Source organism: Cheilinus undulatus, linkage group 18, assembly GCF_018320785.1.
Source record: "Cheilinus undulatus linkage group 18, ASM1832078v1, whole genome shotgun sequence".
NCBI classification, from domain to species: Eukaryota; Metazoa; Chordata; class Actinopteri; order Labriformes; family Labridae; genus Cheilinus; species Cheilinus undulatus.
In genome coordinates this window covers 15412324-15436464 of record NC_054882.1, presented here as the reverse complement: position 1 = coordinate 15436464, position 24141 = coordinate 15412324, and the positions used below count along the sequence as shown (strand labels likewise).

The following is a 24141-nucleotide window of genomic DNA, read 5'->3' as shown; positions in this document are numbered from 1 at the left end:
TTTGACCATTTTTGCCAGTATTTATGATTGATGTATTGGCTGTAAATTTCACCTTTTATCAGCTGCAAACATCAAACCTGTTTACAATTAAGTGCATGGGGTTTTAGGCAGGACCAATAGACCTTTGTAGGCTGAAGTCTTCTTTGTTCATTCTCATTTCTTAAACTTTAAAGTGTTTTTAAAGGACTAAACTCAAATCATTGAATTCAAATGCATGTAGAGTTGCCCCCCTTGCAGCTATAACAGCCTCCACTCTTCTTGGAAGGATTTCCACAAGATTTTGGAGTGTTTCTGAGGGAATTTGTGTCAATTCATTCTGTAGAGCATTTATGAGGTCAGGCACTGATGTTGGATCAGAAAGCCTGGCTTGCAATCTCTGTTTGTGCTGGATGGGGTTGAGGTCAGGACTCTGTGCGGGGCATCCATCACATTACCATGCTTGAAGTCACTGAGCTCTTCACAACGACCCATTTAGGATCACAAATGTTTGCAAATGGAGACTGCATGGCTAGGTGAAAATTTTATACACCTGTGGCAACAGGTCTGATTGACACACCTGAATTCAAAAGTTAACAGGTGTGGTCAAATACTTTTTTTCAATCCTTTATTAAATATTAAAATGAGAAACAGGATAAAAGAGAGAAACACAAACATCTTAAGGTAAGACAGCTCAGGAAAATATGTCAAACTCCTTGTCAAATTTCACAAACAATCCAAAAGATGAAGAATTTTAAGAACACTCTAATTAAAGGGACACCAGAGGCAAATGTGCATGACTAAAGTGCTTAATGAGGCAAAGGCCTGGTTATTTTTCTTGATATAGGATCTTAATAACTACTACCAATATTTGATGATCCAACAGGTTGACTAAAAAGAGGAAAAAATATAAAAACTGCTACAAGTGCTTTTCCTTGTGTTACAACAGACAAGAATTGCATTTGGAGCCCCAAGAAATGCATCTACTTTGTGTCCACAGCTTGCAATGCATTTTTTAATTACAACATTACGTTTTACGCTGGCACATTATTCCTGTTCATTCTGATTATAGTAAGAATGATAAATGCAGCTTAACTCTTCTGAATGCTTCCCTGCATCCAACCCCATCTGTCAAACTGCTTAGTGCCATGGTAATCTAGACCTTAAGTGGCCTTCTACTTCCATGCACTGCTTTTGTTTCCACTGACCTTAGCCTCACATAGGGGCACCCGTTTGCATTGTTGACCCTCTCCTGCTGATCCCAATCTAAAGGCTGAATGATCGGGATTAGCGGGTGAGTAGGTGAAACAACAGATCGGGCTGCTTAGAAGAAGCAGGAAACAAGACTGCTCTGATGTGAGTAAAGAAAACTGGAATGAGGAAGAGATTACAACGGTGATTAAAGTTCTGGAGGAAAGTTTTGGAAGAGGTGCTTCTGGCATGTGAATGTGAAGGCCTGGGACGGTGTGAACTGGTTTGGGGGAGGGGGTTGTTTGTCAAGCTGTTGGGTTTTATACTGTTTACTCCAGGGGGAAACACTTGAGTCAAAACATTCCAGCCTTTCTTTCTGGGACCCTCTGTGAGTTTCTCCAGCAGCATGGGGTCTAGCTGTCAACGCTCCGTTCTGATGCTTCAGCTGTGCCAGCACAACTTCATTGCCACTTCAGAGCTCCTTTTAAGTAGACAGCAGCTATTAACAACAGAAATAATGAGAGGGATCAAGGAGGGGAAAATTGAAAATAGACCTGTATGTATTTTCATAACTCTGTGCACAGTTTTTCCTCTTAAAACCATGTAATTTCTTGTGCCTGGGAGCAATGTAGTAGAGCTAGCATTAAGGTTTGGCACTTAGATCCTCACCTCAGACCACAATCTATAGAAAAGTCCTCTTACTCAGCATGCATGACCACCATGCAGCCTGAATGCATGCCTCGGCTGCTGCACCACTGTTTTCTAGTCCCCGCCCACCATCGAGACCTTAATGGCCGTAGTGTTTCCTTCTGCTTGCTTTTGTCGTCACGCAGTGGTTCGATGTGTTGTGATTGGACGGGGGGCAGTTCGGGTAGGCGTCCATTTGGTTCTTTCAGCAACAAGGTGGTAACTCAATCCATAGAAAAGGGAGGGAGAGAGGGCCAATGGCATCTCCAAGCTAAAAATACAGCCTGCCAAGCCTGACGTAATGGCAGCAGCAAGAGGAGCGAGGGCCTAAGTAATTGGGTGCATTAAATGTGGACCCACAGTCCCGCAGTAGAGTGATATGTGTGTGGGGGTGTGTATATGTGTATGCACACACAAGGAGGGCTTGAAAGACAAGGGGAGGGGAAACAGAATGGGAAAACCATGTTTTATGACCTCTGCAGAACGTGAAAGATGATACAGAGATGGTGTGAGTGCACGTTGGTTTGGGGGGTTTGCAGAAGGCAGGGTGTTCTTATCCATCCATTAACTACATTAGCTTGGTGTGTTTGTACGTGTGTGCGCTTTAACAAGCTAAATTAATCCATAAATTCTGTCAAACTGAATTATTTTCATTCACCGCTGCCACCACGGCTGTTTCCACCAAGACCACTTCCTCTGCTTTACTCAACCAGACACAACAGTGAAGAACAGTGCTCTATATTTATACAGAATAAGACCTCAGAATGTCACAAAATCAAGGATAAATACACCCACTTTTCAGGGCTTTAATTTGGATTATACAGCAAACTATAGCCCCAATGCCAAAAAAGTTGGGATGCTGTGTAAAATGTAAAAAAAAACAAAAAAACAAAAAAAAAACAATGCAATGATTGTTCAATCTCATAAACCCTTATTTCATTCAAAACTGATCAGATGGCTGGAAAAGTAAGTGGTACTAATGAAAAAATAGCTGGAGAAGCATTTTGCAGCTAATCAGGGTATTTAGCAGCAAGTCAGTAACATGACTGGGAATAAAAGGAGCATTTAAGAGAGGCAGAGTCTCTCAGCAGTAAATATCTGCAGAGGTTCACCAATCTGTGGAAAACTACGTCTTAAAATCGCGAAGCAATTTCAGAGGAATGTTCCTCAATGTAGAACTGCCAAGACTTTGGATATCCCACCATCTACAGTACATAAAATCATCATAAGATTCAGAGAATCTGGAGAAATCTCTACAGAAAGGGCAAGGCTGGAAGACAGTATTGGATAATGGTGATCTTTGGGTCCTCAGGGGCCACTGCGTTAAAAACAGGCATGATTCTGTACTGGAAATCACTGCATGGGCTAATCATGTAGGAATCATGTAGGCTGGATCACGTAGAGAAAAAATCATGCAGTATGTGAACATGATGCAGAAACAATGCCATCTTCTCTGGACCAAAGCTTGTTTAAAATGGACTGATGAAAGATGGAAAACTGTTCTGTGGCCAGATGAATCAAAATTTTAAATGCTTTTTTGGAAACCACAGACACTGAGTCCTGCAGATTAAAGAGGAGAGGGACCATCCAGCTTGTTATCCTGGCAAGGTTCTAAAGCCTGCATTTCTGATGGTATGGGGTTGCATTAGTGCTTATGGCGTGGGCAGCTTACACATCTGGAAAGAAACTATCAATGCTGCAAAGTAGATAGCTCATATGCATCATATACATATGCCCCCATCCAGACAACTTCTCTTTCAGGGAAAACCTTGACTATTTCAGCAAGACAACGTTAAAAAACATACCACATCCATCACACCAGCATGGCTTCACAGTAGAAGAGTCTGGGTGCTGGACTGGTATGCCTACAGTCCAGAGCTTTCACCAATAGAAAACATTTGGAGCATCATAAAAGCAAAAATCCAGCAAAGACGACCCTGGACTGATGAGCAGCTAGAATCCTACATTAGACAAGAATGGGACAACATTCCTCTACCAAAACTTAAGCATGGGATGAGATGCTACACAATGGTAAACATGGTACTGTCCCTACTTTTTTGAGATGTGTTGTTGCCATCAAATTCAAACAGAGCTAATATTTTTCATGAGATGGTCAAATGTCTCAGTTTCAACATGTGATATGTTGTTTATGTTCTTTTGTGAATAAAATATGGGTTAATGCAAATCATTGCATGCTGTTTTTATTTATATTTTACACAGCGCCCCAACATTTTTGGGATTGGCGGTGTATTTTGTGCCCCCTTCCCATCACTCTTACTTTGCTCCCTCCATCCCGCCCCTCCTACTCTATATGTCTTTGGTGTTTACATTAGGAGGCAGTTTTGTTTATGGAGGCCTATCCGTGAGGGGGAAGGGACAGGACGATAGAGGAGAGGATGAGAGAGAAGTGAAGGAGAGATGAGGAGGATGAGCAAAGGACAAGGGAGGAGCTTTCAGCTGGGGACACAGTGATTAGAGATGGAGTGAGCCATGGCAAGCTCAAGGAAGGGGAGAGTCAAAGGTCTACCTGTTAAGCTTATGTTTAATGCCAGGCTTTGGACTTCAGTTGCATACACACTTAAGAATTGCATTGACCTGGCTCTAACCTGGAAAGCAACGACAGTCAGCTGACATCTAAAGCAAACCCCCACTCATCTGTAGCGTTACTGATGGAGCTGATTTAAAAGTGGACATACAAGCCAAAGCCCTTCTCTGAAAATGTAATCATGAGCTCTGGGAGCCCTGCTGTAAGCTGTGGGTGAAAAACAAGGCCATCCAAAGAAAGCTTTGTCATTTTGTGCCATCAGCTGATAAAAGCATAACAACCGGCTAAGGCTGGTCACACCGTTTCCTTGGTGACTTGTAGCTGACGCCGCAGGGGCAGTGGAGCGAGGCGACAACTTGTTTTCATACACAACAAAGAAAGCTGCAGGTTTGCCAGTTTGATTCTCTCTGACACATAAACATTGTTTCTCCTCCTCAAGCTCATCTCTTTTTAAATTTATTCCTCCTCTGCAACAGGCTCAAGGTTGTTACTGACAAGTGAAGGTACAGGAAGCAATCGTCCTTAAATTAGATCTACTGTAAATGGCCTTTAGGCACTCCCCTTTGCGTGTGTAGTCGGACTGGATAGCATTAACATCAGATACCTAATGTGTACAACCAGCCTGATAGTGAAAGGTGATGACAGTATCTGCATGGTGGACATGAGATAGTGAGTCACACATGATCACAGCACAAGATTGACAATAAACAGCAAATGCAACAATACTATGACTCACTCTTAAGACAATGGAGGCAGCATCACACAGCTTTTATCACTTATTTTAGTGACAGGGGAGGCAGAAAACAGGCAGATAAACTCGTTTCTGCACTTGTGATGAATGATTAATGGATCAGCCTAAACAAAGAGGTCCTGCTGGCAATGCATGAAGGTAAGAGAGAAGAGAAGGTACAGCATAAAGGGTTTGTAGCATAGTGGTGCAAGATTTGGTAATATTGTGCACTTGTGGTTAATTGACACTACTGCGATTTGCAATTACAATATTATACATAAATGGTATCATGGGTCTGTTTACTTGTTTATCAAGGAAAATGTAAAGACTAATGATAGCTTTGAAGTATTTCTCAGCTCTAAAGATATAAATATTAAGCAGCATAAAAAACTAAACCTGAAGTTTTTACAGTACTGCTTTCAAAATAATCTTCAAAATACAAGTTTCTCTATTTAAAAAAAATAAATGTCCTTCTACAATGTGCAATAGTGAAACTATTGCAAACTTAAAAGCCTTTCTGCAGGCATATTTGTAAACCTTTAAAGTACTACATAATGCAAAATAATTGCACAGCCTGACATTGTGTTTTGAATTAGATTAATTTTACAGCACTGGTATAGTACTGGAAACACATCACAGTGTCCAACTCTGACACCTGTAAAGTTAAAACCTTTATTTGTATTTAGATCACTTGGAGCTGGTGACTTAGATACTAACTAATCAATTCACCATGTTTAGGTGGCAGTTATTCTCCCTGACGTCAGGCTCAGGGTCGGTCAAAGAAGCTCAAATAAAGTTATGATGTCTGTTTTCTTCAAAGGATGCAAAACGTGTAAATGAAGGAAATGTGGAAGAAGTAACCACAAAATATTTGTGCTACAGACAGGTTTGCACTCATCAAAGAAGTCCCTAAAGCCAGTTATGTCCTTACTATTCGCCTCCACATGCCAACCATGCTAGCCAATGAGCAGCAAGAAGCCAGAACTTCACTTCAGGGTTGTTAAGAGGGAACCCTCCTTCACCAGTGTTTTGCCCAGTGACAGCACACTCACACTGGCCAATCTCTACTCACTTTGGCCCGTACTCAGACTGCTCAACGCATCCAGGCCTGAGCACAGATACTACCTTCCCTAACACTGCTCATAATTACAACCATAACAAGGCTATTCCTAGCACCGATATTACACCTGAAACTGCAGAAAGTACACAAGTGAAAATAAGGAGAGAGTTTATCAAGGACTGAGGGAGCGGAGCTCAAGGTGAGGTGCCCTGACTGGGGCTAGCACTCACCCTCGCCTGTCTGGACTTGATCTCCACTTATTCCTTCATTTTCATGAGAGGAGAGAGAAAAGAAGGAAATGAAAGAACAGAGGAGATGAGGGTATTGCTCAGCAATGTAATACAAAAAACTCTCTTTTTCATTACTAAATATCTTTGTTTGAATGACTACAGACAGACTGTCATGTTAAGACTAACAAGCAATTGTAGTAGAGGAAATAGCTATTGTCTCAATACTGTGTCCCACCCTGAATCGCATCACTAGGGATCCACTGCTGATTCATATAAACTAATCTTAGCATGCAACTGTGTGCTAGGAAGAAACCTGTTGTAGTTTGTGGCTCTGTTAAAGTGCATTTCTACCTACAAAGTGCTTCAGTGCTGTTATTAGCTGCTTTCTGCAGACATCTGATTGGTTAACAAATATATTGTTTAGTCTTGTGTTTTTTTTTTCTTTCTCCGATTTGGGTGCTGACTGATCCAGATGCAGATCCCCAGGTTTGCCAACTAGCAAACACAGCAGTAAAACACTGCCAGTGCATCTGAGCTTTCCAGAGAAAAAATGACCATGATTTGATTAGAGGGAATTCAATAAAATCTCAAGAGTTTTCCATTAAACCTTACTTGAACAAGGTTATCTTAGTTTATTTCGGTCAGTTATTATCCATCAGCTTCCTGCCAATAATCAATGCTGCAGTTCATTTATCACTGATAAATGACCTGCAGTATTGGCTGGTGCATCACTGGCTGTGCACTGCATTAAATATGCAATGCACAGCCTTTTCTCTGCTGGCAGCCAATGCCTGAACACTTTCAAGCTGCAAAAGTAACCTGACAAAGCATTTAGACAAAAGGACTCCTAATGCCGCCATTAAGTCTGCAGATATAAGAAACAAAGGTTGTGTCCCGTGGCAGTGATACATGGCTCACTTAGGACAGAAATCCATTAAGGTCAGGGCCAGCCTAAAAGGAGCCAGGGGACTCTGGCAGACATTGATCAAAGCCAGCAATTTTGTTCTTCTTCTTTCTAAACACAGATGGAGATCAAGTCCTGATAACTTTTTCTTTCTAGAAATAAGATCAGGGTCCAACATTAACAGTTGCCCCAATGCCCAGGGCAACTTCAAAAAGCCGACGGGCAAGCAAAACTTGTAAGGACTTGCCCAATCGGGCAAGCACGACTGAGCTTTTCTATTCATTAATCTTATTATTTTCCTCTCTTGTTTCTGTTACTAAGGAGCCCCCGAGTAGCCAGATGCAGTGTGTTGCTGCCTCCATTGGCTGAGCGTGTCTGTTGATGCGCAGACAGCTGCACAAACTTTAACTAAAAACCTTTATGAAGGTAAACACTGTCATCAGTAAAGATTCATGGTAGGTCACATCAATAAATCTGTTACCCACATAAAGAAGACAGGCTTTAACTTCCAAATTTAGACATTTATTATTTTAAATCCATATATTATTACCATTGGATGCGCTGGACGGAGGAGCATTTGTAAAGAAGAGAGCAGAGGCAGTCTGCCGGTGGTAAATATAAAACCAAAACTCCAAAATGAGGCAGGGTAAAACGATGTGTCTGGAGAGCTGCAGGTGTGAGGTAGGGCTGGTTTTAGTCATTTGGAGGCCCAGGGCAAAGACCATTATGAGGCCCATCTCCCTTTTGAGGGGGTTGAGTACCACTGGTCTAACTGTTACAGTTACAGGGTGGAACTGTGAAATAGCACTTTAAAGGGGCACTATGTAGTTTTGGGGAAGAAATTTTTAATTTAACAAGAAAAATCTTAATTGGTTTCCACGTGTCAGCAAAATTTCTTCAGTTTCATGATGAATAAGCCAAATAAAAACAGAAGAAAACCATCTTATACTTGGTGCATATGTAGCAGACCCTGCCACCTCTCTCGTGTCAGTGTTTTGTTGACCTTATTTTCCTCTGAGAATAGTTGGTTTCATCAGTTACAAAAAAAAAATATTTCTGAGTTTTTATTATTGCCTTATTAGTATTGTAAATATGAAATTCCTGAGTTTGAATTTCTTCGGAAAACAACCTGGTGCAGCTTTCACATTGCACTAATCTGTACCAAGTTAAATATAATTTTTAGTGGGCTAACACTTAGCTAATAAATACAGGTTTCTTAAGAAAGAAGTGTCTTGCTTTCCACAGTTGACAGGCAATGGGTTTTAGTTCTAAGTATGTTGTGAGCAAAATGTATGCACTTGACAGCCAGAAAAAGTACCTCCTGGAGAGGGCAAGTCGGAATTTAGATGGGGCAAGTAGATTTGGGAAGCACTTGCCCTCAAAGGCAAGTAGGCAAAAACCTTAACGTAGGACCCTGTAAGATGCAAAGCTTCGCTTGACTAAAAACTTAGGTCCATAGGCAGTGATCCTGGCATGACCAGACTCAGTTAAAAACAAAAAGGACACTGCCTCAGCATGCACTGAGTCTGAAATCTAAGGAGGAAATTAAGGAACATCCTGTAGTCTGTTTCAGTCAGAGGAGAAAGCGACAGTGCTGGCGTGGACGCGTTAGGAGAGGCCAGCAGGGCTTTTAGGGGAAACCTCCTTAGAGACGGACAGTTTATATCCATTTGTGTCATTTTCAAAACAAAGCAAAACACCGGGGGTACTCCCGCTCCACCCTGACACAGCTTGATACAATTAGGTGTTCAGGGGCCTTGTGGAATAATGACATTACAAAAGAAACTCCAGGACCAAGATCGATGGAGCAGATAGACAGTATTCATCCGTCCTTCTATCCACGTATGCTTTCCACCAGACCTTCTCTTAGGACTGTGATAAGCTGCGCCACTGATGTTCCTAAACCTGCTTTTCTTTAAAAACCCTGAGGAGAATTTAGATTGGAAAGTGAAACTTCTGAATACTAGAGATGCTGTGATAACAATTCTAACTTCTTGATGATGCTTCTTGATTTGAGTCATAGCTTGGTGAGGACACAAGCCAGGTTAAACTTCTAGAGTATTCCATCAGAGATAGAAAACAAAGAGAGGAGTAAGTAGGAGAAGCTCCACTGTCCCTGTAGGTTACAGTAGCATTAAACAGACTTCTACTCCTAAAATCAATTACAATATTAACTATACAAAAAAAACAACTGTCCTACTAATATTACAGCATAACAGTTGTAAAGTAATGGGAACTAATTAATTTCTTGCCCTTCAATTCCCAAACAGCAGAATTATTGATCCAAACACAGCAAAATGATTGAAGTGATTTAAATAGTTTCCAAGGTGCTGTACAAGGGTCCAAAGTGGCAAAAACTTTAAATTTGTGCTATCATCATTAATCACATTAATTGCGATTAACTGAGATCCATATTAAGTGAATTAATTTTTCAAAATTGTGATTAAAATAAGTCCACCACTGCTCTTTAACCCCCTGAGCCCTCAGTTTTTCAAACCATCATGTTGTGCAGGACTTTTGTCTAAAAAAGCTTGTAAACATCAACCCTGTGGTGCAGTGTCAAGCTCTAAACATCCTTTTTTATTTAAGACAGCCTGGGCTTTAAAGAATATGTGTGCTGCAGTAATTTCACTGGAATTTTAAAAAAGTTATGAGAATGTAAAGACAAAAGAAATGTTCAAACTTGTTCTCCCATCTCCAAAAAGTCTTCAAAAAGTCACATTTTTACAAAAAGTCCTTGTGCTATTGGGAATTTGAGTCATTATTCAAAGCAGCTCCAGTCTTCAGTGACTCTAAGGGACACATCACGGCCCCTCTGTGTCTCTTTCTCTGCCATTCAGGCTCTCACTTCCAGTTCCTAAGTCTGTGCACATGCACTGTGATGACAGGACATGACAATGGAACAGCCTGCCATTGGTTGCAACAGCCAAGTCTCAATGCATTCCGGGGTACAAACAGATAATAAAGCAACAGCATCAGCTGAGAGCTACAGGAACAATCGAAAAATGTATTACAAAATGGATAAAAAGACATTTAAGAAAGGAAGTTAGTGGTGTGATTTAATCTTTTAAAGACCCTCAAAAGTCAGCCACGTTTCAGGCTCATGAGAAAACATTCTAAGATCCGAGAAGGCTTGGATAGCGTCATTAGAATGGGACAATGGATGGCTTTCAGAGGATAAAAACAAGTATGTGGCTATGATTTAAGGTTCAAAAGTTATTTAACTTTTGTTTTTATACCGTCTCAGTGTCTCAGAGAGTTAACTGTCCTCTTATTTCCTTTTCAGTCCATAATTTCTATTTTCTGTCTAAGTCCATGCCATAATCTTCAATCTACCTGTAAAGGCAGGACTTTCTCAATACAGGAAGGCAATTACCCTTAAAGACCCCTTCCCATAAAAATCCCAGATTCCACTGAAATATTGGAACATTAAAATGCACTAAAAAGGTTACGATTAATCCAGATCAAAAACATTAATCTTTTGACAGCTCCATCTTCGATTTTGCAGTTTTCAGGAAATGTAAACAAACTGTGTTTAGAAAAGACAGAGCAAAAATGCCGGTGCTGCAGAGCCAGGTACCTGCCACTGTTCCAAGTAATTTTTTGCCTTCCAGGTATCTATGAGGTCAGGCAACTGAAAACTTTGGCTTGTCTGACCAAGTTTCGCCCAAGGAATGAACCAAGTGTCGCTACATACAGTATTTACATAAACTGGCACACCAGATAGACTATTCCATATACTCACTGCATGGATATATTTCACATTCATCCAGGAAACCTCCCTTACAAAATTTTTGGAAACAGCAGGACAAATTTGTGGTCGGTGATTAGATGAACATTCTAGTCCATCACAATCATACATAGCTCAGATAAGTAACATTAACTCAGAAGGCAGGCTACTCCAACAGTGGAGCTAGTAGGTGGATAAGACGCATGTTGAGGCCGGTCAGGACACAGGAAAGGGTTTCAGTGTGGTTCTTTGATCCTCTTATTAAAAAAATGATGTCCAGATATAATCAAAAATGCTGCTGTAGCTACATCTCTGCTAATCGCTACACCAGCAGTCATTGGTCTTGGCTTATGGTACAACTAAACTCTGCACAAAACTATCAGAAACTCATACTGAAGCAGGTCGGGAGAAGAGTGAAACCATTCCACCATGAAAAGCTTTCAGAGCTGTTCTTTGCTCTTCTTTTTGTAAAGAAATGTGGTCCATTTCTGATAAAACTGCCAGTTTGCTATAGCTACATCTATGCTAATTTCTACACAGCCAGCAGCTGTTGCTACTGGCAACTAAACTCCATCCATAGTTAACAACTTGTTCTCCTCAAATGACACTGATTGACCTGGCACAATTGTTTCAGATTGGTTCTTTGCAAGATGGACCAGCCTGATGACGGACATTGAAACTGGCCAATCCTGGTATGTATACACATGTTGTAGGTGGTAAAACCGATAACTGGCCATACATTGACTAACACAGGATTGTCATACATCATTTGTAGGAGTTATTAACTTTAAGTGATGGCTCTGAAATGTATAGAGTGTGATCAAAGTTACAGCATTAAAATAGCTGGTATGTCTACTCATAAAACTCAGATTCCTAAGCGGAGCTATTTAAAACTGCCCTTATAAAGCCTCATTCCTCCGTTATGAAATCAAACACCTCTTTTTCATTTCCCCCTCTAAAAAGGGAGAGCTCAGAGAGAGCGGAGCGGGGAGGCGTGGACGTCTTTAAATGAATGAAATGTGTGCTGTGAACCTCCTCTAAAAACTCCAGATCAGTTTACTCCATGACCTACAGGTGTGTGGTGTTACAACAACAATGTGCTGCTCTAACATTTCCTGCTACTGGATCTACCGCGCTGCCCGCAACTACAGGAAGCAGAGAGGGACAAAAAGCAACAAGCATCAGATTCCCAGAGGAGCCGTGAGCGTTCGTTCCACTGCATGTTTAAGATGCCAAACAGGAGTAATTGAATCATGCTTAACAAGCGCAGCAGTCCCTCTGTGGTACTGGTCAAAGAGGAGAAAAAAACGGCATTTCAAATATTACAATTTGATTATCCCGTGTTATTTAATTTGAAATACTTGTCCTGAATTCTATTAGAGTTTAATGCATCATGTGATACGAGAGGCATTTAAAAGCTGAAAGTTTTCTGTCACTGAAACTTGCAAAAGTCAAGATTTGTTGTTAGTTGGGCAGCATGGTACAGATTCAAAGAAATGGGTTCTTCCTAATCACATAGATTTATCATACTGAGGATATTTTTGCATCCATAGAATCACTTTTTAAATTTGACACACTTGCTGCAAAGCCAAACAGAAAACTGAAAGGAGAAAAAGTGCTGAATTTAGGTTTTAAAGCTTTAACCTTTCCCATGCAATAATTTGTATGGGCTGCTGAGGTAAACTATTACATCTATGAGCGAAGCATATGTAGGTCTATATGGGAGTACGGCAAGACACAATCACTGCAGCATCTTGCAAGTGAAACAGGAAAGCTCTGGCATGGGCAGGACCCCTACTTAGACTAACTACTTCCTGTCAGAGAGATTAGCCAGCTGGACGATCACAGAGGCTGCCAGGCCAATTCTCACTTTGTAATGCTCAACATCTAGGATGGCTTCATAGCTCCGATCAATGAAACTCATGACCCATGGAGAAATACCTGAAACATGCATGACAGCAGGATGATACAAGTGGAGTGAAAGAGCGCAGCCACCTTCAATGCATCCTCTTCTGTCCTTGTGTGTGGTATTGATTGTAAAGATGCACAGCTCTCACATTATCAGGACTGATATGAGCACGGTATCTGAAGGCTACATCTCTGCAGGGATTGGAGACCCATCCTTTCTCCCCTGTGAAAGGGTGATGAGAGGGCAGGAAGGCGGGAATGCAAGGACGGCACGAGAGAGAGGGTGCACAAAAAGAAAACCCAAAGGAAGTTGAGCATCCTGTGTTAAATCGCATCTGTTTCCTAATGAAACCTGCACTCTATTGTCAGGCAGAGCACATCTCTCTTTTGGTCGGCACAATGTCCTGCACACATGAAGCAGCTGACAAACTACAGCATTATTTCAGAAACAAAAATCTCTGAGGAATGGCTGCTCTGTTTGCATTCTTGTTGCAGGCTCAAGAAAAACTACTAATCATCGAAAGATATTTTGGATGGTGACATTCATTCAATCACTTGAGATTTAAATATGTAGGTCATCACAAATACCAAACACATTTTCTCCAACTTGCAGGGAAAGTTCTTTGTGGCTAACTGCAGCAAAAGCGGCCAAAAAATGCAGGCCCCTCATTGGAAACCACCACATGAACTATCAGAGTCACACAAGGCCAATTAGTTTGCTCAGTTTCTATTTATGGAACATTTCACAGCACAGGAACGTAGAACAGAAACCAAGAGAAAGTGAACAATGTGTACTCTCATGCTTTCCCATTGATTACGCAGCCTTGCTGTGTGTCTGGAGGAGTAGACTGTGTCGAACTGTGACGGTATGACCTCAGAAATTTAAAACGGGAGACTAATATTCACCAAAAAATGTATTTAAAGACTAAAAGAGGAAGAAAGGAAGGGGATGACAGAGAAAGGGGAGGAGGTAAATGAAGCAGGCAGCAGAGAATCCAGCAATGACGGCAGCAACCAGAGAACATGCCAAACCCTAGCAGTCATTTCCTGCTCCATCGAAGACTTTTATGGAATTCTAGCAGCGTAGCAAACGTCATGACAAGAAGAGAAACAGACTCGCTCCACACACCCCCATCCACCCACTGTCTTCCACGTCCAGTCCCTCTCCCCTCAGCTGTCTTTTCTGAAGCTAAGCAGAGCCAAAACAACCAGGAGACCTCTAGTAGAGAAGCAACATGTTTAACTTTTACTACTGAATACTGCTTTTTTGCAACTCCCTTTAACTAAGTTTGTACTGTTAGCTAAAATGTGTTACTCATGTCATAGTCTTCATCATTTAAGGCAATAAGAATACTACACCATCATCTCTATAAAAGATGACCTCTTAACATTTTGTTTAGTCAGAAACAGTTGTCCCAAAAAAACTAACTAGCTCTTAAGATACTGCCTTTTAAAAGCTTTCAGCAATGTGAACAGTGCACAGGACTGGAGGGCAACAAAACAAGCCTAGGGCAGTGGCAGCTTCCATTGACCACTGTGTAGAGCTGCAGCACAGGGTATTTTATTCTCCATCTCCTCAAACTGAAATGTTTACATCACTTGACAACCACAGAATATCAGAGATGTTGGTTTTGGTCACTTTGGACACTTATAATGAACCCAGGACACAATTTGAATAGCTTAAATCAGATGAGTCTCTAGCACTTCACTTCACTGATGTTAATGCACCAACAAATCTACAGTAGAGGAGAATCCTTCTCAAAAAGACAGATTTTATGTATTACAATGTGTTTGCTACCATTTTATGATCAAGGAAATCCTGCCTTTCACTTCCCAAACTATACGTGAGTGCAAATTAGCCAACATTGGCTGGTTCAAGTTAACCTTGCAAAGCAGATACATTGGCCAGACTCCATGCTGTCATCCTGCAAAGCGATAATCTACAATGCTTGCGCAAGATCTGACCAATCAGCTTTATTTGAGGAGAACAAGGCGGTAGCGACAGGCGGGGTTTAAGCTGATAGCAATGGCTGCTGCCAGCTGAGCATGTAGCTTGGATGTAGCTACAGTATAGCAGCAGTTTTATGAGAACTGGACCTGTTTCATTATCAAAGAAAGAGTAAGGAACAGCACTGAAAGCTTTCATGATGGAGAAGATATTTTCACTCTTCTGCCAACCTGCTTTGCAGTAACACCGTTACCGGCAGGGTTAAGCTATAGTGTAAGCCGGTATAAACAATGGCTACCGCAGGTGTAGCAATTTGCTTGGATGTAGCCAAATTAAAGTGACAGTCTTATCAGACTTGGGCCACATTTCTCTACCAAAACTAAGCGCAAAGAGCCACACTGAAAGCTTTTGTTTTAGCACTTCTCTCGACTGGCTTCTGCATAAGTTCTGATAAACTACTGCATGCGTCATACATGCATAGCTCAGGTTACTACCGGAGCTGTGCATGTCCGCTACCTCATGTTGTCTTTCTGCTCTGATTGGCCTGTCATGAATGTCAAAGACAGAACATTCATCCAATCACCTTCTGAGGATGTTTTGAAAAGTCCTTGAGGGAGGTTTCTGAAACAATCTGGTGTGTCAGGTCAGGTTAGGTTCAAATCATTGACAAACAAGCACTGTTATGTTAGTTAAAGACAGTCATATTCTACTCAACACAATTTTTGATGGCAGGATTAGGAGAACTCTAATCCAATTTTTTTTTAAAAATGCAGAGCTTCTTATGGCCATAAGTGCTTTTTTTTGCTCCTCTCTGGGTTTTCTTTCTTTATTGGCGATTTTAAGAGGTAAAACCTGGGTTTTTCTTCTCATAGGTTAAAAAATCCAGCAGAAAAACTACTTCCTTTCATTCAAACAATAAAAACAGAACCTGATTAAAGACGTTGGTTTTCAGCAGTAGGAAGCCTTTCTTGCCCACCAGGATGCAGTTCCACATGACAATGAATTTAAGCTATGAATTCATTCATTTATGCCCGTTATGCATGGAGATGGAATCATAGGATGAGATCTGCCTCTGAGCCACCACCAGAGGTAGTAACAGAAGCTTAATGCGGTGGAGAAGGTGGAGATATATAACATCAAAGTATTTGGAGTATGTGGAGCTCCTGTTGCTTGTTTACACCTCATGTCTCTTGCAATTCTGCACTGCTGTATTGAAATATAGAGCCCCAATATTTCAGTGTAGTAGGTGCAATGTGTAAGTGCAAAGGCATAATGATCACAGAACTCTGGTGCTGCTGCAGAACTGAAATGTGTAAAGGACTAGTATTCAACTTCAATATAGCCCTCAAATATCCACTAGTATGCACTGAACCAATCATAACCAATAATTCCACAAAAACGACAGGTTTCACATAAAATATCTTAGAATGCTTACAAAGAATAATGCAATGCACTGCCACAAATCTGTGTTTTTCAACTATAAAATGCAGGTTTTTAATGGTGCTTGAAGCTGAGAAGAAGTCATATCCACCTGCACTTAAGTGTAGGTATTGGAATCAGAAAGGAAAGTGACAAGAGCAAAACATCTGTCTAAAACACTGATGGCTTTAGTGCTTACCGTAAGACACTGTTTACAAGACCTAAAAGCTTTGTAACCTGGGTACAATCCTTTTAAATCCATAAAACTCCCACAGGCTAATGTTGTTTGTGCGATTCTTTTTTCCCTTCTAAATGGCACAATATTAGCTTTTAGAGGGGAACACTATGCTCTTTAGAAAACATCAACACTGTCAGAGAGCTGCAGTGATGGTGAGCGCTGGTTGCATGAAAGGATTACAGGAGCAAGGGACCAGAGGGTGGTCAATCAGCTGCCTTTAAATACTGCTCTCCTGCAAGGTTGAAGGGGAAATGGAATCAGCGTTGGCTACTGTGATCAATAGCTGAGTGCCTTCCTGGCATTTGTCTATTTAATCCATTACTGAAGGCTGTCGGAGCCTGCAATCGTGGATGGGAGAGCTGCAGGCTCACAGGGAGAGTTTGAAATATGGAAGCAGGATGCATTTGGACGAGACACACCCACCTCGATCACGTGTGGGAACACATGTAGCAATACTACTAATGAGAACACTGGACATGAAGGAGAAGACAGCTGACGTCTGCATATTTTATACACAGAAAAGTTACATTTTGCAGTCAAACAGCACTGGGTTAAGAATTAAGTCAAGCACTGTCTGGTCTGCCTCATTAAAAGGCATAACTTAATCACAAGAGTGCAATGCAAGACACCTAAAGACAGAAGGGGACAAGGGGATGACAGAGATAGAGATTTGTCATTGCACCAGGATGTCCTTTCAATGTGAGACCAAAGTCTGCCAAGACTCTGTGGCATCTACGCGTCGCTTCTCACAGCGCCATGTGTACGTGTATGCACTCTACACATGTACTGTATCTATGTATAACCACCATCCAAGCAATCAGCAAATCCAGCAGTGGGTATTGACAGCACTTCAGAGGTGAAGAATTTGTACTCATCACTGAACATTATGTTCTCCACATAGTCAGGTTCCAATGCATTTGTTGCAGCACAAATGGGCCTGACAGTGAAGGGCAGTCATGGCAGGCCTCCTGGCCTATGAGACCAGAGACTGGCTATGTGCAGTCTGTTCCAGATTTTCTGTGCAATATTGTCCAGCTAAGCTTGACTGCAAATCTGCAGACGACAGCCATGTTTCCTAAGTGCTGACAGTGTGAGGAAACGGTCTTCTTGGGGTGTCAAAACAAGAGTCAATAGCAACAGCGGAATCAGCTGTTTGATGGGGAATATTTAGCACATTTTTCATGGCCACAACCCACATACTCAGCTAGGCTGCTCATCCCACAAATGCATGATCTTTACAAATGTGGCACCATTTAAAGGGAAATAAACTGGCTTTCTGATAGTTATGACTTATTGCCAAGAAGCATTGTTACCATTAAGAAATAATTTACCAAACACATTTCCTCATTTTTTGTGCCATTTACATAGCTACACATGAAAATGTGTCTTTCTTGAATAGTCTATAGTCTCTTGCAGTGGCTAGCCATGTGGAAAACCCAAGTAGTGAACAGGTTAATGATTACAATCCACAATAACCTGTTGGTTCATGGTAGGAGGGAAATGCCAGTCGGATAAAACATCCCCACTCTCACTGTGTGAAACCACTCCAGAGGCACAAATACAAAAAAGAGCAGTTTAATGTCCCTGCAAGAGTTCTGAATCCTGGTAAGGAACTATATAACCTTTAAGCACGCTTCAGTTAGATTATTTAGTTGCAGCAGTGGCGTAAGTATGACCGTAAGTGTTCTCGCCAGAGCTAGAATAACCATTTATTTCCTGATTAGACTGTCTCACAAACATGCACTCATCTTCTGTTTTATTACACAACAAAATCCAACCATGTTCAACAAATCAAAACTATTGTGAAGTGTGGATACAAAGACCTCAAACCACCAGAATCCTGAGCAGATAAAAATGGAAAAGGCATGAACAAAACAGCCACATCCAGAGGAACTGAGAAAACAAAACAGTCTCTTTTATTGATGAGTGCATGTCCTGATACAACCTGCTATAACTGGCATAATATTCAACATTTCTGTAAATGTAGGCTTCTTTGACCTAACTTTCCTCACACAAATTGGCAGCATTGAAAGATTTCCCCCACTCTGCCTGAAAGAGATGAAGCCATATCGAAAAAAGTAATACCCTTTAACAAGATCCCAACAAAAATCGCCAACACAACTCAAACAATGAATAAGGCCTGACCCTGAGAGGAGTCAGAGTGGGAGCACCAATGAATTCATGTCGTCAAACACGCGGCAGCAACACTCCTCTCTCCTCACAGAGATGCTGCACAGCAGCACAGACGACCACAGAGAACAAAGACCTCAATTATGTGGAGCTCAAACAGGAGGGCTAAAAACAGGACCATGGGCAGGGAATAAAACCTTGGAGCACAGCAGGAATGCCGAGCATTCAAGCAGCATCGACACACAACACACTGTCACTCCCAAATTGTGGTGCCACGACCGCTGAACTTTCTCCTGCAGCCTGCATGAAGCAGGGCACTGTTCAAGTGGCTGGAACAGAGGACTCTTATTCTTACAGGCACCCAAACTTGTCAAGTGCGTAGTCGCAGATACAGAACAGTGGATAATACAGAGGGGGGAGGGAAGCTGTATATGGTTTCTTTATACCTTGGGCTACTGACCCATATACACTGCTGAGTAACAAAGAGGGATATTAACCCCTGAGAGGCAAGTCCACAATCCTGAGAGAGAAGTTTGAGCTGTTTCATGCAACAAAGGTCAAAAGCAGATGCATTTTATTGCTCTTTTTTTTATCTCTGCAGCATGCCCAAACTGCAATGTTTCAAGCAGAAAGCATTCTATTAGATTCTCAGGCTTGACAAATGTATGTTTTTAGACAGTTTCCACAAACTTTAACTAGGCTTTCATATAAAAACAGCATGTCTACTCAGAGGAATCACACCTCTCAGAGCGGCAACTTCTTTGAAATACGAGGTATTTATTGCCCAACTTATATAGACAGATAACCCAAGTCAGCCATTGACAGACACAGAACAAGCTAAGAGGTCAGAGAAAAGGGTTTTCATCTACACAATCACTGCAGAACGGCAAGCCCACAATCTGAAAATGCAGAGGATCACAGGTATGCTTAAACTACCACACTGGTCATAACAACAGTTTACAAACATACCTAGTTTCTCCACCAGTTTGAGCATTACTCCTCCGATGTGGATTTCCCCGGTGACCCTCAGCGACACATCCCTGTGGAGGTCCGTGACATGCATCTTCAGTTCCCATGTCCCATCGGCGTAACAGCCATCGGGCATCCGGATCCCGTCCAGCGCCATCCTGCAAAAGAGAGGCCCGGTCATGAGGTGAAGAAAGCAGAGTTAAACTTCTTCTTTGATTCAGTCTTTACTGAACTAGGTTGATTACAAAAGGATTACAAGAGACACAATGCTGTTATCTTTTATTAAAAGGCAACTCAGTGAGTTCATACTTTGAGGGTTGTTGTACTTTAAAGCCTGTCACAAAAGCTGCATATCTATCATATTGCTCAGGAGGAGCTTTCCAGGTCTGAAAAAGTAGCCCTGATGATGACAAAGTGATATCATTGGCACTGAATGCTTTAAACAGGCACTGTGTTACCTACTAAATACGTGGCTAACTTTAAAAACTAAACCAAAAGATAAATTGGGATTTTTTTAAAGAATTTAACCACAAAGAAATGACTAAATTGGCCAGTGATTCAAATCACTAACTACGACAGAAACAGATATTTTTTCATGGTATTACATGTTTGCCCCCTAACTGAATTCATTTTTTTTATATATTTGTCAAACTTAAATGTCAGTGTTTAAATGATGATTTCATTCAATATGAATGAAATCAAGTCTGCTTGAGTGTGTGGTAACGAACTGATAGCCGGACATCCTCCTTCAGGATTTTCTGGTAGAAGGCAGACTTCACCGTTCCATCGATTACAGCAAATGGTCCAGGTCCTGAAGCAGCAAAGCAGCCCCAGACCACCACATTACCACCAACATGTTTAACTACTGGCATTCTTTTGGTGAAATGCTGTTAGTTTTACTCCAGATGGAGTGGGATGCACACCTTCCAGAGAGTTCAGCTTTTGACTTGTCAGCCACAGAATATTTCCCCAAAAGTCTTAGGGATCTGGCAAATGTGAGACAAGCTTTAAAGCAGGGGTTTTGGCCTTAGAACTCTCCCATGGATGCCATTTTTGGCTATTGTCTTTCTTATTGTTGAATCAGGAACACTGACCTTCACTCAAGTGAGATCTGTAGGTCTTTAGATGTTGATCTGAGTTATTTTGAGACCACCTGGAGTCATTTTGGTAGTCCGACCACTCCTGGGAAGGTTCACCACTGTTTAAAGTTATTCCCATTTGTGGGTAATGGCTCTCACTGGAGTCCCAAAGCCTTAGAAATGCCTTTGTAACCCATTTTGGACTGATGGATGTCAACGGCTTTGCTTCACAACAGTTCTGTCTTTAGATGGCAGCATGATGTATTGCTTTTTGAGATCTTTAAGCCTACTTAACTTTGTCAGACAGGTTCTATTTAAAGGGTTTCTAGATTCAGCAGGTCTGGCAGCGATCAGGCCTAGTGAAATTGAAGTCAGCTTTCCAAAAAATGTGGGGCAATGATTTTTAACATAGGGCTTGGATGGTGTTTTACCCTCAATAAATTAAATCATCATTTAAAAACTGTATTTTGTATTTACTCAGGTTATCTTTGCCTATTATTATAGTTTGTTAAGGATCTGGAACATTTTATTTATGCTATTATCATGGCATATGATATTCAACGTAATCGCTTTAACTTTGAGTGTCATTATGCAGTATATTTTAATATTTGCTCATAATTATAGAACCCTGCTTAGCCTATATTTTTTGTTTTCCTTACACTTTCGCGTCTTTGCCCTTGTTAAAGTTGATAAAGGATTTTTCATTGTTTTTTAAATGCTGCAGTAGTAAAACTGCTGTCGTTCAGCCTTAAAAATGTACATTTTATCCTCAGGAGTGAACTATATAATACCCAGGCTCCTCTTTGCCACCCCTGTGAATCTCCTCGTGCTCCTTTGATGGGAGAAAGTCGCGCCCTTTTATGTGAACTCGCTGCCAAAAAGTTACATTACAGTTCATCTGTCAGTTCTTTCATCTGAGGCTGTCCAATACTACAGAGTGGTCTGGCATCAAAACAGCTTCTAATCGATAAACACAGCAGAACAAAGGCTATCAGCCCGAGGGTACAAGTTCAACAAGGACCTCTGTCTGCTTTTATCTGAGGAAAAGTGCCGCTTCACCTGTTAAAAATAACGGTAAAGGCCCTCTTACAAATAGGCAGAGGGGTTAATTATGTAAGCAGGGTCTGTTCAACAGCTCCCCGGCTGCATGCAGACTCATTCAGTCGGTCTTTAAAGAAGTTAAGCCTGAGAAAAGTCTTAGAAAACACTAGAAAATGCGCTGAAATTAGATAAATGTCCCTTAAATAAAGCTTTAGTTAAAATACAAGGAGCGGCACATGAAAGAAACCCCCGTTTTCATATTTCATAGCGGCGAACGAGCCAAGCTTTAAGGACGGACGTTAAATTTTTACTCACCTTCACAAAAGACGAAAAAAACCCACTAAAACACTCGACTACACGGTATAGAACAAGTCCCCCCACTTCAAATCATGTATGGAGAGTTTTTCGGACGACAAAAGCAGAAAGAAATCCCCGAAGAACTCGCTGAAGAAGTGAAGTATCCCAAACACTTTTCCTGCAGGCTTCGGCTTAATGGAGTCCAGCCGTCCCTCTTCCTCCCTCCCTCTTTCCAGCGGATCACGTCACAGCTCCAATCCCACTTTTCCTTTCGTACTGGGAGATTTCTGGTCGCCTACTGGTCCCACTGTCACCTCACAGTGTGTTTACACACGTAAGCCTTCTTTTAGGAGACACATGGGTGGGTATTTATTTCAAAGTTCTTGCTTTTAAGCCCTAAATATGCACCAAAAGCAGCTTTGCAGAGATGCAAGTCACGCTATTGTCTTTATTTAACCAGTATTTTTTTACTGATAGGCTAATTTCAATTAAAACTGTCTCAGACATTCTTAAAACAGGTTTAATCCCTCAAAAATCTTTTTTCTATTCCTCTTCCTTTTCTCTGATGTTTGAAAAAAGATAGAAAATTCTCACATTTTGAGCTTAACCAATAGGCTATTAAATCTTAAACCGGTTAGCATAGACAAGGCCGTCCATTGGGGGGATAAAGGGGTAAAATTAAAATGGGTGACGAGTGGTGAATATGGGTGGAAAAGGAGGTGAAATGGCATTTTAAACATAGCAGATATCGTTAAAAGCGACAGAAATGGGTAAACAGTGGATAGGGACAGGTGAAAGTGGCAAAAATCTGTTTAAAGTGGCAGGAAATGGTAAACAGAGGGAAGAAGTAGGCAGAAAGTGGCAAAATGGGTTAAAAATAGACAATAAAGCAGTGGAAAGAGTTTAAAAATGACAAAATCACTTGAAAGCAGCATAAGTGGGTAGATAGGGGTAAAATGGGATTTAAAAAGTGGAAGAAATGTGTTTAAAGTGACAAAAATGGGTTATAAGGAACCAAAACTGGCAGAAAAATCATGAAAATGGATTTCAAGTAGCAAAATGAGATTAAAGTGGTAAAGATGGACACAGCACAGTGAAATGGGGTTCAGAATAGGCGAAAATGGGAATAAAAAGCAGAGAAAGTGAGCAAAAAATGGTGGTTGGAAGGGTTCAAAATGGCAAAATTTCTTGAAAGTGGCAGAAACAGGTAGAAAGGGTTGAAATGGGATTTTAAAAGTGGTAGAAATCACTTAAAAGTTGCAGACCTGTGTTTCAGGCGGCAAAAATGGTAGTAAAAGACGGTAAAATGGGCAAAAAAAAAAAAAAAAGCCATGGGATGGATTACAAGTGGCAGTATGGGATTGAAGTGGCAAATATGGATATATTTCATAGTGAAATGGGGTTAAAATGAACAAAAAAGAGGTATAAAGTTGTGAAAATGAGCAGAAAAAGTGGTGGAAGCAGTTAGATAGTAGCAAAATGGCTTAAAAGTGGCAAAGATGGGTGGAAAAAGGGTTAAATGGGATTTTGAAAATAGCAAAAATAGGTTAAAAGTGGCAAAATGGGTTTTAAATTTTATATAACACGTCAATATATAATAATGTTAAGAAAAGTGTCCCAAAGAAAGATTTATCAACAAATATTTGAGTATTTTGGTATAACTTTCACCTTTGCCACAGTTAAAAATAAAATGACAGATTCACTCCAGTTGGTAGACCATGTAAGTATGGCCCTTTTTTGTTTGTGTAGTTGTTTTATTGATGTTTATATCAGTCCCCTTCAGTGCAAAATTCAACAGTTTGTGTCAGGATTAATGGACACACAGTTAGGATCCCAAGCTGCCTTTTATGGCAATAGAGCTGCTGAGCTCTGCAGCAGCATCCAGGGACCCGTGGGTCTAGCTGCAGGAGTATGAGCAGAAAATAACATTGCTTTTTTTTTTATTTTTTATTTTTTTTAACAAAGAAAACCTTTTACTATTTAAAAATCTCAGTTGAATACGTAGTTCTGAATAAAAGCCCCTCTGGAAGATTGTGAAATGTAGAAATTAGCCAAGATA

At 40.9% G+C, this 24141-nt stretch overlaps 1 protein-coding gene across 2 annotated transcripts in view; it reads right to left on the bottom strand.

Moving 5' to 3' along the window:
• Positions 1 to 22314, bottom strand: part of fermt2 (FERM domain containing kindlin 2) — a 64374-nt gene extending 42060 nt beyond the window's left edge. Inside the window, exons 1-2 of one of the 2 annotated variants that reach the window (XM_041812452.1) lie at positions 22101 to 22314; positions 19666 to 19823 (exon numbers count right to left, since the gene is read on the bottom strand). In XM_041812452.1, coding sequence (XP_041668386.1) covers positions 19666 to 19822 — 157 coding nt within the window. In that variant the 5' untranslated portion in view covers position 19823; positions 22101 to 22314. The remainder of the gene's footprint in view (positions 1 to 19665; positions 19824 to 22100) is intronic. The other variant, XM_041812453.1, reaches the window with a different exon arrangement.
• Positions 22315 to 24141: the final 1827 nt, after the last annotated feature.